The sequence below is a fragment of the Aquila chrysaetos genome, chromosome 15 (genome assembly GCF_900496995.4).
Source record: "Aquila chrysaetos chrysaetos chromosome 15, bAquChr1.4, whole genome shotgun sequence".
Lineage (NCBI taxonomy): Eukaryota > Metazoa > Chordata > Aves > Accipitriformes > Accipitridae > Aquila > Aquila chrysaetos.
Genome location: NC_044018.1, coordinates 438,933 through 452,175, shown reverse-complemented (window position 1 = coordinate 452,175; position 13,243 = coordinate 438,933). Strand labels below are relative to the sequence as shown.

Genomic DNA, 13,243 nt, shown 5'->3' with positions numbered 1-13,243 from the left:
GTTTCAGTGATGCTGCAGTCCTGGCATGGGGATAGAGAGGTTTTGGGAATGCCACGGTCCTGCCGTGGGGTTTTGGTGATGCCAGTCCTGGTGTGGGGCTGGGACATTTTGGTGATGCCAGTCTCAGTATGGGACTGGGAGGTTTTGGTGGTGCCACAGTCCCAGTGGGGCATTTTGGTGATGCCTCAGTCCTGGCATGAGGCTGGGGAGGTTTTGGTGATGCCCTGCCCCTGGTGAGGGGCTGGGGGATGTTGTGGCAATGTCCCAGTCCCAGCATGGGGCTGGGAAGTTTTGGTGATGCCATAGTCTCGGTATGGGACTGGGGAGGTTTTGGTGATTCTACAGTCTGATGTGGAGCAGGGGAGGTTTTGGTGGTGCCCCAGTCCTGGCACGGGAATTTGGTGATGCCAGTCCTGGTTTAGGGCTGGGGCATTTTGGTGATGCCCCAGTCTCGGTACGGGGCTGGGGAGGTTTTGGTGGTGCCCCAGTCCTGGCAAGGGACTGGGAGGTTTTGGTGGCACCACAGTCCCGGTGTGGGGCTTTGGTGATGCCCCAGTCCTGACATGGGGATGGGGAGGTTTTGGTGATGCCAGTCCTGGTGTGGGGCTGGGAGGTTTCGATGATGCCACAAGTACCACCTGCGGGTCTTTGCATGGGGCTGGCGGAGGTTGGGGCAGCGCGGCAGGTCCCCGCACGGCAGGTCCCGGCGTGCCTCCCTGCCACTGGCCTTCGAGGGATGTGGCCGCAGCCTGGCCTTAGTCCCGCTGGGGCAGCGCAGCTGGCTGAGACAGCGCGCCATGCCGGGGATGCCGTCCCCCCACCGCTGCCTGCACTCACCCCCCAGCATCCCACAGCGGGGATGCTGCCAGGGGCACCGGACCCAGCCCCGCCACTGACACTGGCTCCCGGCTCTCCCAGGTGCTTCTGCGTGGAGTGCGTGGACCTGCTGGTGGGCCCGGGGGCGGCCCAGGCGGCCATCAAGGAGGACCCCTGGAACTGCTACATGTGCGGCCATAAGGGCGTCTACGGGCTGCTGCGGCGGCGGGAGGACTGGCCCTCGCGCCTCCAGATGTTCTTCGCCAACAACCACGACCAGGAGTTTGTGAGTGCCCCTGCAGAAGGACCCCCTGGCCCCAGACGGGCTCCCTGCCGCCTCCCATGTTCCCCCTCCCCACCTGACCCCCACCCATGGCTTTCAGGACCCGCCGAAAGTGTACCCGCCGGTGCCGGCCGAGAAGAGGAAGCCCATCCGGGTGCTCTCGCTCTTCGACGGCATCGCCACAGGTGGGTGGGGGTCCCCGGCCTGGCAGCCCCCAGGGGGACCCTCCCTTGGGTGTGTTTGGGACCGGTGTCGGGGGTAGAAGGGAGTGGGGTGAGCAGCCTGCCTGCACCCCACAACTGTCTGGCCTCGGGGTGGGGGGGTCCCGCACCCATCGGGGTGTCAGCGGTGGGTGGACAGACCTGTGCCACCTGTGGGACCCCCGGCGGGGTATTCCCATGGGCAGTCCACACCGTCTCCTCTGCCCCAGGCCCTGGGGGGTCCACGCTGGTGGGGGACAGGGCAGAGGGATGGCACGGGGATGATGGTGCTGCTGGGGTGGGACGGGGAGGGGGGGGGGCGTTGTTGTCATGCCGCCCACCCCAGCCCCGCTCCCCGCAGGCCTGCTGGTGCTGAAGGACCTGGGCATCCAGGTGGACCGCTACATCGCCTCCGAGGTGTGCGAGGACTCCATCACCGTGGGCATGGTGAGGCACCAGGGCAAGATCATGTACGTCGGGGACGTCCGAAATGTCACCCAGAAACACGTACGTCCTGCCCACCGGTCCCCCCGTGGCTCCCCCCTCCCTGTGTCCCCCCCAAAGCGCTCCTGTCTCCCCAAGACGGGACTGGTCCCTTGTCCTGCATCTCCCCACGTGCTGGGCTTCACCAGCACAGCCTCACCATCCTGCCGGGGAGCTCAGCCACCATCCAACCCCACTGTGTGTCCAGGCGTCCCCCCCCCGGCGGGCACACCGTCCCCCAAGCAGGCGGCAGCGTCCTCCGCCCGGCTCACCGGGGGCTCTCCCTCTTGCAGATACAGGAGTGGGGCCCCTTCGACCTGGTGATCGGGGGGAGCCCCTGCAATGACCTCTCCATCGTCAACCCGGCCAGGAAGGGGCTCTATGGTAGGTGTCTCCCTGCGGGGCTGGGGCTGACCCCCACCACCAGCCCCCCGCCACTGACACCGGCCCCTCTCTCCTCTCTTGCCCAGAGGGCACTGGGCGGCTTTTCTTCGAGTTTTACCGCCTGCTCCACGAAGCCCGGCCCAAGGAGGGCGACGATCGGCCCTTCTTCTGGCTCTTTGAGAACGTGGTGGCCATGGGGGTGAGCGACAAGAGGGACATCTCGCGATTCCTGGAGGTGAGTGCCAGGGGATCGCCACCCTCTGGAACGCGGCCCCGGGGACCCTGAGTATCTTGCCCCCACGGCGGGCTGCCGAGCCCTGCTGACTTCTCACCTCTCGCCCTTCTCGCAGTCCAACCCCGTCATGATTGATGCCAAAGAAGTGTCTGCAGCACACAGGGCACGGTACTTCTGGGGGAACCTTCCCGGGATGAACAGGTTGGTGAGAGTGCCCCGGAGCTGCACCGCTGCAGCCAGCCTACGGCTGCTGCCTGCCTGTCACCCTGCCCGCTGTGGGGCTGGGGCGGCCGGCAGCCCCTGGTCCGGCACCGGGAGGGAGGGTGCTGCCGGGGGCTGCGGAAAGGGCCGGTCCCCTGGGTCCTCCCCTGGCCTGGATGTGGCTCTGGGGGTCCCCTGACCCCAGTCAGTGCTGGGCGAGAGTGGGGGGCTCACAAAGTGGCACTGAGTGACAGCACACCCCTAAAGCCCAGAGCAGTGGCCCCCACAGAGGTCAGTCCTGTCCTTGCTCCCTTGTGCTGGTGGGGTGGCATGGAGCTGCCCTCCGTGTCCCTCCCGGACGAGGGTCATGGTGGCACACAGCTGGTGGCCACAGGCAGGCTCCCACGGGGATCGGCTCCTTCTCACCATTGCCTGCCACAGCCCCCCCCAAAACAGCCTTGGCCCCCCCCCCAAACCCCAGGTGGAGAGCTGCCCTGTGCCCACGCAGGTGCTGGCCTGGGGACATGGGAATGTGGTGCCCACCCTGTCTCTCTTCCCCAGGCCACTCGCGTCCACAGTCAACGATAAGCTGGAGCTGCAGGAGTGCCTGGAGCACGGCAGGATAGCAAAGGTCAGCCCCGGCACGTGGGATGCAGCCAGTGGGAGCGGGGACGGTGTGGCCGAGGGGGCGGTGGGGTCCGGCAGTCGTCCCTGGCAGTCCCACACCTTTTGGGGAGTGGTCCTGTCGGGGTGGAGGGGGGACATGGCAGCAGCACCGGTACCCCGGGATGGGAGTCACCCTGCCTGTGACCACCCTGCCTGCCCAGCCAGCACGCCGGGGGGGGGGCTCCATCCCGCACCCCCCCGGCATGACGAGCCTGTACCTCTTGCAGTTCAGCAAAGTGCGAACTATCACCACTCGCTCCAACTCCATCAAGCAGGGCAAGGACCAGCATTTCCCCGTCTTCATGAACGAGAAGGAGGACATCCTGTGGTGCACGGAGATGGAGAGGTACCACGGCCGGCCGAGGGCTCGCCGCGGGGCTTCGCGTGCGCCAGGGGTGGGCCGGTAGCGCCGCGTCCCTCGGGGCCAGCACCCCTCTGACCCCGCTCCCCGTCCCCTCCCTGTGTCCCCACAGGGTCTTCGGCTTCCCAGTGCATTACACAGACGTGTCCAACATGAGCCGCCTGGCCCGGCAGAGACTGCTCGGCAGATCCTGGAGCGTGCCGGTGATCCGCCATCTCTTTGCTCCCCTGAAGGAATACTTTGCCTGCGTTTAAGAGAGACAGACAGGAACTGGTGACACGGAGCGAGTCAGAAACAAAACCATCCACGCCAAGAGAAGTGAAAACACGGAATGAGAGAAGAGTCAGCACCCAGAAAAGAGACGGGATTTCGCAGCCCGACGGGAACCCAGCACACGTCTCCCCGAGCGAAAGGGTTCGGTGTCCTCTCCTGAATTTCCAATGTTCAGCTTTTAGCCTATTTAAAAAAAAAAACCACAAAAAAAACCAACGAAAACGACAAAAAAAAAACAAAAACGAAACGAAAAAAAAAACAAACAAAAAACCAAAACCATTTTTTTTTTGGGTAACCTTTTAATTTTCCGCTCTTTTCTGGCTGGGTTTTTCTGTTGGTTTGGTTTCTGCTTCTCGGAGCAGCGGGCGAGACGAGACGCCGTCGCCAGCTCTGCTCTCGGAGGAGGGGAAACGGCAGCGGGAAACCCCAGCCGGGAGAGGCGGAGGCGAAGGAGACCCGCTCCGTCTGCGCCGAGCGTGTGCCGAGCTCGTGGCCCCGGCCGCCGGCCCGGCAAGCTTGGAGGGAGCGCGAAGCGGCAGGGAGGCGCTCGGCCGGCTCCGCAACGCCCAGCGACTGAGCCTCACTCTTTTCCACCAGCACCGTTCACTGGTGATATGGAGCCAACCCAACTGGCAGGGAAGCCGAGAACACACACACCACAACACACACCTTTTCTACAGTATTTTGGGTGCCTACCACACGGGAAACCTTGAAGAAAGCAAATTCTAGAAGCCGCTGTTACCTCTTGTTTACAGTTTATATATATATGATAGATATGAGATATAGATATATATATATATAAAAGGTACTGTTACTACTGTACAACCTGACTTCATAATGGTGCTTTTAAACAGCGGGGTGAGTCGAGACATCAGCTTCCATGTTGCCTTACGTGCCGGGCCTTTCCGAGCGAGCGGCGCGGGAGGGGGCCGGGGCGGCGGCCCGGGCAGGAAGCGTCTCCATCCCGAGTCATGCAATAACCTTTTTCTGTCCTAAAAGGAAGCGCCTCCCTCGGCGACGGCGGTGGCCGCCCTGCCCTGCCCGGCCCTGCCCGCGCTGCCCGCCCTGCCTGTGACGCGCACAAACGTACTGGTGCTCTTCTGCGTACGTGGCGTCCCCGGCCAGGCCGGTGCTGGTTGTCCCCCCTCCCCGACCCGGCGGCAGCGGCGGGGTGTTCCTGCCTGCTCCTGCCCGCAGGTGCTGCCTGCCGGGCCGGCACGGGGCACGGGTGCTGTGAATCGGGCTCTTGCCGAAAGCTGTGGCGGTGTCGCGCCGGCAGGGACGCGGGCAGAGCGGGAGGCAGGCAGGGAGCGAGCGTGGGACGGAGCGGTGCCGGAGCGTGGCTGGGGCGCTTCTGGCGCGGGACGGGGACGGCTGTGGGTCCCCGGACCCTGGTGCTAACATCCGCGGGGCCGGGCTGGTCGGGCAGGAGGGCGATGCCCCGGTGAGCCGGGATGGGACCTCGGTGCTGCCCGCGGCGTCGCCTTGTGCACCGGGCGGCTCGGGGCATCACTCCTCTGTCCGAGCGTGGGTTTGGAGCAACTGTGTCCTGTCGGTGCCCCGTGCCGGGGGTGGCCCCGTGCCCCCTTTCCGGGGTGATGGGTGCCCGAGAGGTGCACGGTGGGCGCGGGGATGCCGCAGAAGCAGTGGTGTCGGTGTCGGTGTCGAGGGCAGGCAGCCCCGGCCACAGGGGGCCGGGTGCTGCAACGGCGTTGGCGGCGTGGAGGGGAGCCGTGGTGCGTGCAGGCAGTGTGCAGGCAGGACGCGGGCAGGTGCTGGCATTGCTGTGGATGGTGCTACTTGTCTGGCAGCTGTGGGTGCCGCAGGAGGTCGGTGGGTCCGGCTCGGTGCGGGGGCATTGCCCCACATCCCCGGTGCCCGCTGGGGTGGCCGGATCCTGTGCCCGGTGCTGGAGCGGAGGGGCTCCGGCGGGGGCAGGGACTGGTGCTACGGCGCGGGGGAGGCTCACGAGGGTCTCCGGCCCGTTGCCGTCTCTTCTCTAACTGTGAAAGGTGCCGGGGGTCCGCGTGCGGGCAGGGGCCGCCGGCCCGCTCGGTGCGGGGTGCTGGCTAATTGGCAGCGAGCCGCGCCGGTGGCCCCGGGGTGCTGAGAGGTGCTGAGAGGTGCTGGGACCGACAGTGGCGGGGGCAGGCGGGGGGCGGCTCCGGGGCCCCCCCCACCTCCCTACCGCGCCTGGTGCTACCGGGGTTTCGGAGGCCCCTCTTGTTGGTGTGGGCGGCGCGGGGAGCTGAGCGGGCGCAGGGCAGCCGCAGTGGGGGGCACCGCGGGGCCCAGCTTTGCCAGGTGGTAAAGGAGGCGAGGCGGGACGCGGCCCCCCCGGCCCCGGTGCTGAGCCGTGGCTGTGGGCTCCGGCTTGGTCCCGGGGCCGGATCCCGCGCTGCCCTGCAGCGCCGGGGCAAGTCTGGCACAGGACTGCTGCACCGCGCGCGAGTCCCGCCTGCTGCGGCAGCGCTGGGCGCGAGCCTTGCACGGCCCTGCAGCACTGTCTGCAGGTCCTGCGTGGCCCGCAGCACCGGGTGCAAGTGCTACGTGGCCCTGCAGCGCTGGGTGCAGGTCCTGCACGGCCCCGCAACATCACATGCGAGTCTTGCATGGCCCTGCAGCACCGCTCGCAGGTCCTGCACGGCTCTGCAGCACCAGCTGTGGGTCCTGCACTGCCCTGCAGCGCTGTCTGCAGGTCCTGCATGGCCCACAGCACCGGGTGCAAGTGCTTCATGGCCCTGCAGCGCTGTTTGCAGGTCCTGCGTGGCACTGCAGCACTGGGCGCGAGTCTTGTGTGGCCCTGCAGTGCTGGGTGCTGGTCCTGCATGGCCCCGCAGCGCTGGGTGCTAGTGCTGCACAGTCCTGCAGCACCGTTTGCAAGTCCTGCATGGCCTTGCAGCGCCGGGTGCAAGCGCTACACGGCCCTGCAGCACCAGGTGCAAATCCTGCACAGCCGTGCAGCACCCTTGGTGAGCCTTGTAGGGCCCTGCAGCACCGTTTGCGGGCCCTGCACGACCCTGCAGCGCCGGCTGGGAGCCTGGCGCGGCCCTGCAGCAGGGTTTGGGGGGTCCCGGCGGGCCCCGCCACGCCGCACTGGCCTGGCGCAGCGCCGCAGCGCTTCCCTGGGACCCTCTCAGCCCCGCGGCGCCTTTCACGGGCCAGGTCCCAGCCGGCTCTGCAGCACGGTGTGCCGGCCTGGTGCGGCGTTGGCACGTCCCAGGCGGTTCCTGCACCTGCCCCGGGCGCCCGCAGCTGGGACGCCCAGGCCGGTGCCGGAGCCGGTGCCGGAGCCGGTGCCAGCGGGAAGCAGGTTCCCGTCGCGGCACAACTGGAAAGGCGCCAGGGCGGCGCCGGGCTCGGCTCGGTGGTGCCGGGGGCACGTCGGCAGCTCCGCGGCAGCCGCCGGCGGTGGTGGGGACCGTGGGGACGCCTGGGGAAAGAGTTCAGTTTTTAACGTACCCGACTCACATCTTTTTTTAAAACAAACAGACAAATTTTGTTGCACAGCCCTAGATGAAACAGTAAAAACAAAAAAAAAAGCCTAAATTCCTTAAGATCCGCCGAGGGAGTAGGTGACAAACACGGTGCTAAAACATTTTATTAAAAATATATATTGTTAAATTAAGTCTGCTGTCTGGACAATGACTGTTTGTTTTGTTTTCTTGTAGTGGAGTTTCAAAGAGCACTATTATTTTACTCTTATATATTATTATTAAAAAAAAAAAACAAAAAACAAAAAGGCATTTTAACTTTGTACTTGAAAACTAAACAAGAGATTTCATGTGTTTTAGCCTAGACATTGAAGTAGCTGACGCTTAACTATTTGTGGGGAATCATGTACTCATACCGAGGAATAAACGCGTAGAGTTCGGTACCCTCCTCTCCTATGATTTGGCTCAGCCCGCGCCCGACCGCCACATTCCCGGCAGTGCCGGCGGCGCCGCCGCGGCCGCTCCGGCCCAGCGTCCCCAGCTGCTCTTCCCCCCCCCACCCCGTTTTATTTTCTACTTTTCTCTTTCTCGGTTCGTTCCTTTTTGTTTTTTGTTGGTTTGTTTTTTTAGGGTCGCTTCTCTATTTATTGCCGCTGAATACTGTGCATTTCACCGTATGGTTCTGGCCCGCGGGGCTTGCCCGGCACTCTGTTGTATCTGTGTAAGTATTGCTCGTGACATAGCTGTTCTGAACTAATTAAAGGTCAATGCGTGCAGCAGATGTAGAAAGTCTGTCCGTTCCGCTTCCATCCCATCCTCCTTTTTTTTTTTTCTTTGGTGCCCAGAAGAGTATAATACAGACGAGCTCCTTTCTAATGTACTTGTGCTGGAGAACACTTGAATAAATGTACTGTTTTTGTGCAAAAAAAAAAAAAAGAAAAAAAGAGGAAAAAAAAAAGAGAAAAAAAAAAAAAAAAACAACCCTCCCTGCGGTCCTGTGGTCTATGTCCTCTCGGCATCCCGGCGTGGGGGGGTGGGGGAGGTGTCCTGGTGGGCAGAGGGGTCCTGGTGGGGGGTGGAGGGGTCCTAGCACAGGTGGTTGGGTCCCAGTGGGTGGCGGGGTCCCAGCGGATGATGGGGTCCCAGTGGGGTTCCAGCAGTTGGTGTGGTCCCAGCGATTACGAGGTCCCAATGGGTGGTGGGATCCCAGCACGGGTGGTGGGGTCCAGGTGATGGTGGGGTCCTGGTGGGCACTCAGTGGGGTCCCAGTGGGTGATGGGGTCTTAGCAGGCAGTGGGGTCCCAGTGACGGTGGGGTCCCAGTGGGCAGTGGGGTCCCAGTCCCAGGTGCAGGGGGCCATGAGCTGAGGCACGGGGGGCTTTGCTCATGCAGCACTGGGGTGTGGGGGTGCAGACCCCCAGGAGAGTGGGACCCCCCCATTTCTGCCCCATGAGCTGTGGGTGAGGAAACTGCCCTGACCAGCTTCTGCCTCAGTTTCCCCTCCAGCTGGGCAGCGCCAGGTGGGTAGCGAGACTCCTGGGGACCCCCCCCCCCCAGTCCCTATGCCAGTCTCTGAGGTGGTGGGCATGAGGGCATTGAGCATGGCCATGGGGACCCCTCATGGGACAGAACCCAGGAGAGAGGCTGGCGGGCGTGAGGGACCCCTGGGCCAAGGACAGCGCCCACTCCCCCCGCAGCCGGGGGCTGCCCAGGGAACGGGCTGGAGCTGGGAACGGCAGAGACGGATGACAAGCGCATGGAGACAGGGCTGGAGGAGGAAAACTGCCCAAAATGGAGGACAACCAGGCAGGGGCTCTCCTGAGACACCCTGACCCCCCCCAGGGGTGGCACCCAAGGGTGCCCAAGGGCTGCCGGGGTCCTTGTGAGCCCCTCTCTGTCATCTCTGGAAGGTGATGGGGACAGGGGGACATCCCTGAGGGGTGGAGAAAGGCAAATGTCGCATCCCTGAACGGCCGGTGCTGAGCACGTGTGCCCGCGCTGGGACGTGGGGTCTGGCGAGTGGAGGGTGTGGTGGACAGCTCGGGGAGCTGTGCTCTGCTGGGGGCTGGTGGTGAGTGGGTGCTGCCGGGCACCGCAGCGGGGTCCCCGGGCTGTTGGGGCGGCCAGGCAGCACTTGCTGGGGTTTGCGGGTGACACGCCTGCAGTCAGTACGGGGAGGGGGGGCTGGCATCCCCAGGGACCTGGGCAGGCAGGGGAGTGGGCACATGGGACCCTCATGAGGTTCGACAAGGCCAAGTGCAAGGTCCTGCACATGGGTTGGGGCAACCCCCTTATCAACACAGGCTGGGAGCTGAAGGGATCGGGAGCAGCCCTGCAGAGAAGGACTTGGGGGGACTGGTGGGTGAAAAGCTGGACGTGACCCGGCAATGTGCGCTCGCAGCCCAGAAGGCCAACCGTGTCCTGGGCTGCATCCCAAGCGGCGTGGCCAGCAGGTCGAGGGAGGGGATTCTGCCCCTCTGCTCCGATCGGGTGAGACCCCACCTGGAGTCCTGCGTCCAGCTCTGGGGTCCTCAGCACGGGAGAGACATGGACCTGTTGGAGCGGGTCCAGAGGAGGTCACAGAAATGATCCGAGGGCTGGAACACCTCTGCTGTGAGGACAGGCTGAGAGAGTTGGGGTTGTTCAGCCTGGAGAAGAGAAGGCTCCGGGGAGACCTTATAGCAGCCTTTCAATACTTAAAGAGGGCTTAGAAGAAAGATGGGGACAGACTTTTTAGTAGGTCCTGTAGCAACAGGACAAGGGGTAATGGTTTTAAACTGCAAGAGGGCAGATTCAGACTAGATATAAGGAAGAGATTTTTTTTATGCTGAGGATGGTGAGACACTGGCCCAGGTTGCCCAGAGAGGTGGTCAATGCTCCTTCCCTGGAAACATTCAAGGTCAGGCTGGACAGGGCTTTGAGCAACCTGGTCTAGTTGAAGATGTCCCTGCTCATGGCAGGGGGATTGGACTAGATGACCTTTGAGGGTCCTTTCCAACCCAAATCTGTGACTCTGTGATGGCCAAATCTGCGGGGACCAGTCAATACGCCCGAGGGCAGAGCTGCCACCAGCAGGACCGAGCCAGGCTGGAGGAAGGGGCCAGCGGGGACTCTACACAAAGGCAAATTCCTGCCCCTGGGAAGGAAGAGCCCCCAGCAGCAATACAGGCTGGGGGCAGCTCTGCTGGAGGGGACACGGGGGTCCAGGCAGACACAAGCTGAACTCGTGCCCTGGCACCACAGGCCAACAGCATCCTGAGCTGTAGGACCACAGGACCACAGCCAGCAGATCAAGGGAAGTGATCATCCCTCTCTACTCAGCGCTCGTTAGAGCACGCCATGATTCTGTGTCCTGTCCCAGGGCCTCTAATACAAGGAAGACATCAAAAACCAGGAGCGAGCTCAGCTGAGGAACACCAAGCTGTTCAGGGGACTGCAGCGCTTGTCCTGTGAGGGACCCAGGGCTTGTTCCTGCCAGGAAAGGGACCTGGCGGAGCCAGGCAGACCCCGAGGACCGGGTGGCATGGCCGGGATGGGATGGGGACAGGGGATGGAGATGAGGACCCACCCCATGTGCTAGCCCTGGCACTGAGGGCTGCATCCTGCACGCAGGGTGCCCCATGCCGCCAGTCCCTCAGGTTGCGTACAGGGGAGCAGTGGGGGGGGGGCACAGCACCATCATGTCCTCCTGTGTCCTGTCCCCACAGGCTGGGAGCCTGGGGCTGCTGGGATGGGCTGTGCTGGGGGCTGCTGGGAGGGTCTGGGAGATACTGGGCTGTGCTGGGTGCTGATGGGTGTTACTGAGCGCTGCTGTGCTTTGCTGGGTGCTGCTGGGCAATACTGGGTGTTGCTGGGCACTGCTGGGGTGCACTGGGCACTACTGGATGTTACCAGCCACGACGGGCTGTTACTGGGCTGTGCTGGCCACTACTGGGTGTTACTGGGCGCTGCTGGGAGGGGCTTATGGGGGCGTCATGGGTGGCCGGGGGGAGCAATGTGATGCTTCGGGGGTGTCGGGGGGTGCCACGGGAGGGCCATGGGGTCCCGGGGGGGGCTGTCATGGGGGGTTACCCGGGGGGGGGGGTGTCGGGAGGGGCTGTGGTGGGGGCCTACAGGGGTCCCACGGGGAGGTGCCGGGGGGGGGTCGGGGGGCCACGGGGAGGTGCCATCGAGTGCCATTAGGGGTCCGGGGGGGGCCCGGGGTTACTCCGGGCCGCCCCCGCGCGCCTTTGTGCCGGCTCCCGTCACCACGGCAACCGCGCGGGCAGGTGGCCGCCGCTGGGCGGGGTCCCGGGCGCCGGCCCCGCCCCCTCCGCCTGTCCGTCAGGCCGCGCGCAGCCCACCCTGCTGGGGGGCTCGGCCCCGCCCACGGCGGGGAAGACGGGCGGCGATTGGCCGCGGCTGCGGGTAGGCCCCGCCCCGCCGCGCAGGTTTGGGTGAGAGGCGATCGCGGACGGGGGAGCGCGGCGGGCGCAGCCGGAGCCGGAGCGGGAGCGGGAGCGGGAGCGGGAGCGGGAGGTACCGGCGGGGCCGGGTGGGACGGGCCGGGATGTTCCCGCACGGGCGGGAGCTGGCTTGTCGTGGCCTGTATCGCGGCGGGTGGGAAAATCGCGACAGGTGCGCGTATCGCGACAGGCGGGGGTGTCGCGGCAGGCGAGGAGGGGGAGTCCCCCGCCACCCCCCTCACGGGGCGCCTGGCGGGGTACCGCCGGGCAGAAAGGTGGTGTGTGGCCCCCGCCCACGTACGGCGAGTCGCCTGTCGCGACAGGGCGATGGTGTCGCGACAGCGCCAGGGGCTCGCCTCGGCGCGGTGTGGCGACGGGGCCGCCCCGCCCGAGCGGGCCCGGCTCCCTCGTGGGCGCCGTGTCGCGACCGGCTGCGGAGCGGCAGGTGCGCCGGGCGCGGAGGAGCGGGGGCCCCGGGGCGGCCTGGGCGTGGGGGGCGTGCGGGGGGGGGCGGGGGCGGGCGGGGGTCCCGCCGGGCCCGGCCCATTGTTCCGCGGGGGCTCCCGGGCGGCCCCGCCCCGGCTCGGAGCATCCTTTGTGCTGGGCGGCACCGGGCTTTGTCTGCGGGGCCGCCCCGGGGCTGGCGGGGCCGGCGCCGGCACCGGGACCCAGCCGCGCCCCCCGGGAGCCGGTGCCCGGGGCCCCGCCGCAGCTGCACCGCGGCCGCCCCTCGCCCTGGGGCCGCCCCCGCCCCTTGCCCCGGGGGCCCGGCCGCGCACCGGAGCTGCGCCCTGCCCGGCACCCCGCACCGGGGGCGGGCAGCCGCGGCGCTCTCTCTGCCCGGGGACCCCCCAGCAGCTCCCGTCTCTGTCCGGGGACACCCCCCCGCCGCAGCCCCGGGACCCCCCTTACCCCCACCGGGGGCTGGCAGGACCCCTGGGTTCAGGGCCTGCCGCAGTGACGGGTGCGTCGCGCCCACCCGGCACACCCCGGGTGGGACGGGGACCCCCGTAATGGGGCTGGGGGACCCCGCTGGCCGCCCGGCACCCCTCTGCCATGGCAGCGCGCCCCGCGCTTGCTCGGGTGTGGCCGTGCCACGGTGTGCAGCACGCCGTGGCACGCGCTGTGGAGCGTGCCCTGCCAAGGTGCCCGCGGGGACCAGGACCGACTGCTCGCCTGCCTGCAGCATCCCAGCCTTGGCGGCACGGGCGGCCGGCTCTGCCGGAGCGGCTGTGGCCCTTTGCCCGTGGATCGTGGTGCCCCGGTCACCGTGGGGCAGCCCAGGTCTCCCCGTCCTTCCCGGGGCGGTGGCTCGGTCACCCCAGCACTGGAGCTCATCCTGGCCGGGGGGGCTGTCAGTGGGACCCCGGCAGCGGGGCACAGCAGCCTGGGCCCCTCATGAAGCACCGGAGCAGGATGTCAGTGCCCAGCCTGGCTGTGTCCAAAAGGGAGCCGGGGAAGG

General features: G+C 66.0%; 2 protein-coding genes across 10 annotated transcripts in view; both read left to right on the top strand.

Annotated features, from left to right (window-relative positions):
* The window catches only part of DNMT3A (DNA methyltransferase 3 alpha), a 49,934-nt gene extending 42,465 nt beyond the window's left edge, over window positions 1-7,469 (top strand). For 7 of the 8 annotated variants that reach the window (XM_030036975.2, XM_041128768.1, XM_041128767.1 and 4 more), the window contains 9 exons: window positions 919-1,102; window positions 1,200-1,284; window positions 1,661-1,806; window positions 2,076-2,166; window positions 2,253-2,401; window positions 2,517-2,602; window positions 3,164-3,233; window positions 3,496-3,614; window positions 3,742-7,469. In XM_030036975.2, coding sequence (XP_029892835.1) covers window positions 919-1,102; window positions 1,200-1,284; window positions 1,661-1,806; window positions 2,076-2,166; window positions 2,253-2,401; window positions 2,517-2,602; window positions 3,164-3,233; window positions 3,496-3,614; window positions 3,742-3,883 — 1,072 coding nt within the window. In that variant the 3' untranslated portion in view covers window positions 3,884-7,469. The remainder of the gene's footprint in view (window positions 1-918; window positions 1,103-1,199; window positions 1,285-1,660; window positions 1,807-2,075; window positions 2,167-2,252; window positions 2,402-2,516; window positions 2,603-3,163; window positions 3,234-3,495; window positions 3,615-3,741) is intronic. The other variant, XM_041128763.1, reaches the window with a different exon arrangement.
* Window positions 6,502-7,469, top strand: LOC115350904 (translation initiation factor IF-2-like). Of its 2 annotated transcripts, none has more exons than XM_041128769.1 (2): window positions 6,502-6,664; window positions 6,696-7,469. In XM_041128769.1, exons 1-2 carry the CDS (start codon window positions 6,502-6,504, stop codon window positions 7,448-7,450), a joined length of 918 nt encoding a protein of 305 aa, XP_040984703.1. In that variant the 3' UTR covers window positions 7,451-7,469. The 2 variants fall into 2 exon arrangements, with proteins under 2 accessions (XP_040984703.1, XP_029892842.1); XM_030036982.2 differs by having other exon boundaries at window positions 6,502-6,919; window positions 6,951-7,469.
* Window positions 7,470-13,243: the final 5,774 nt, after the last annotated feature.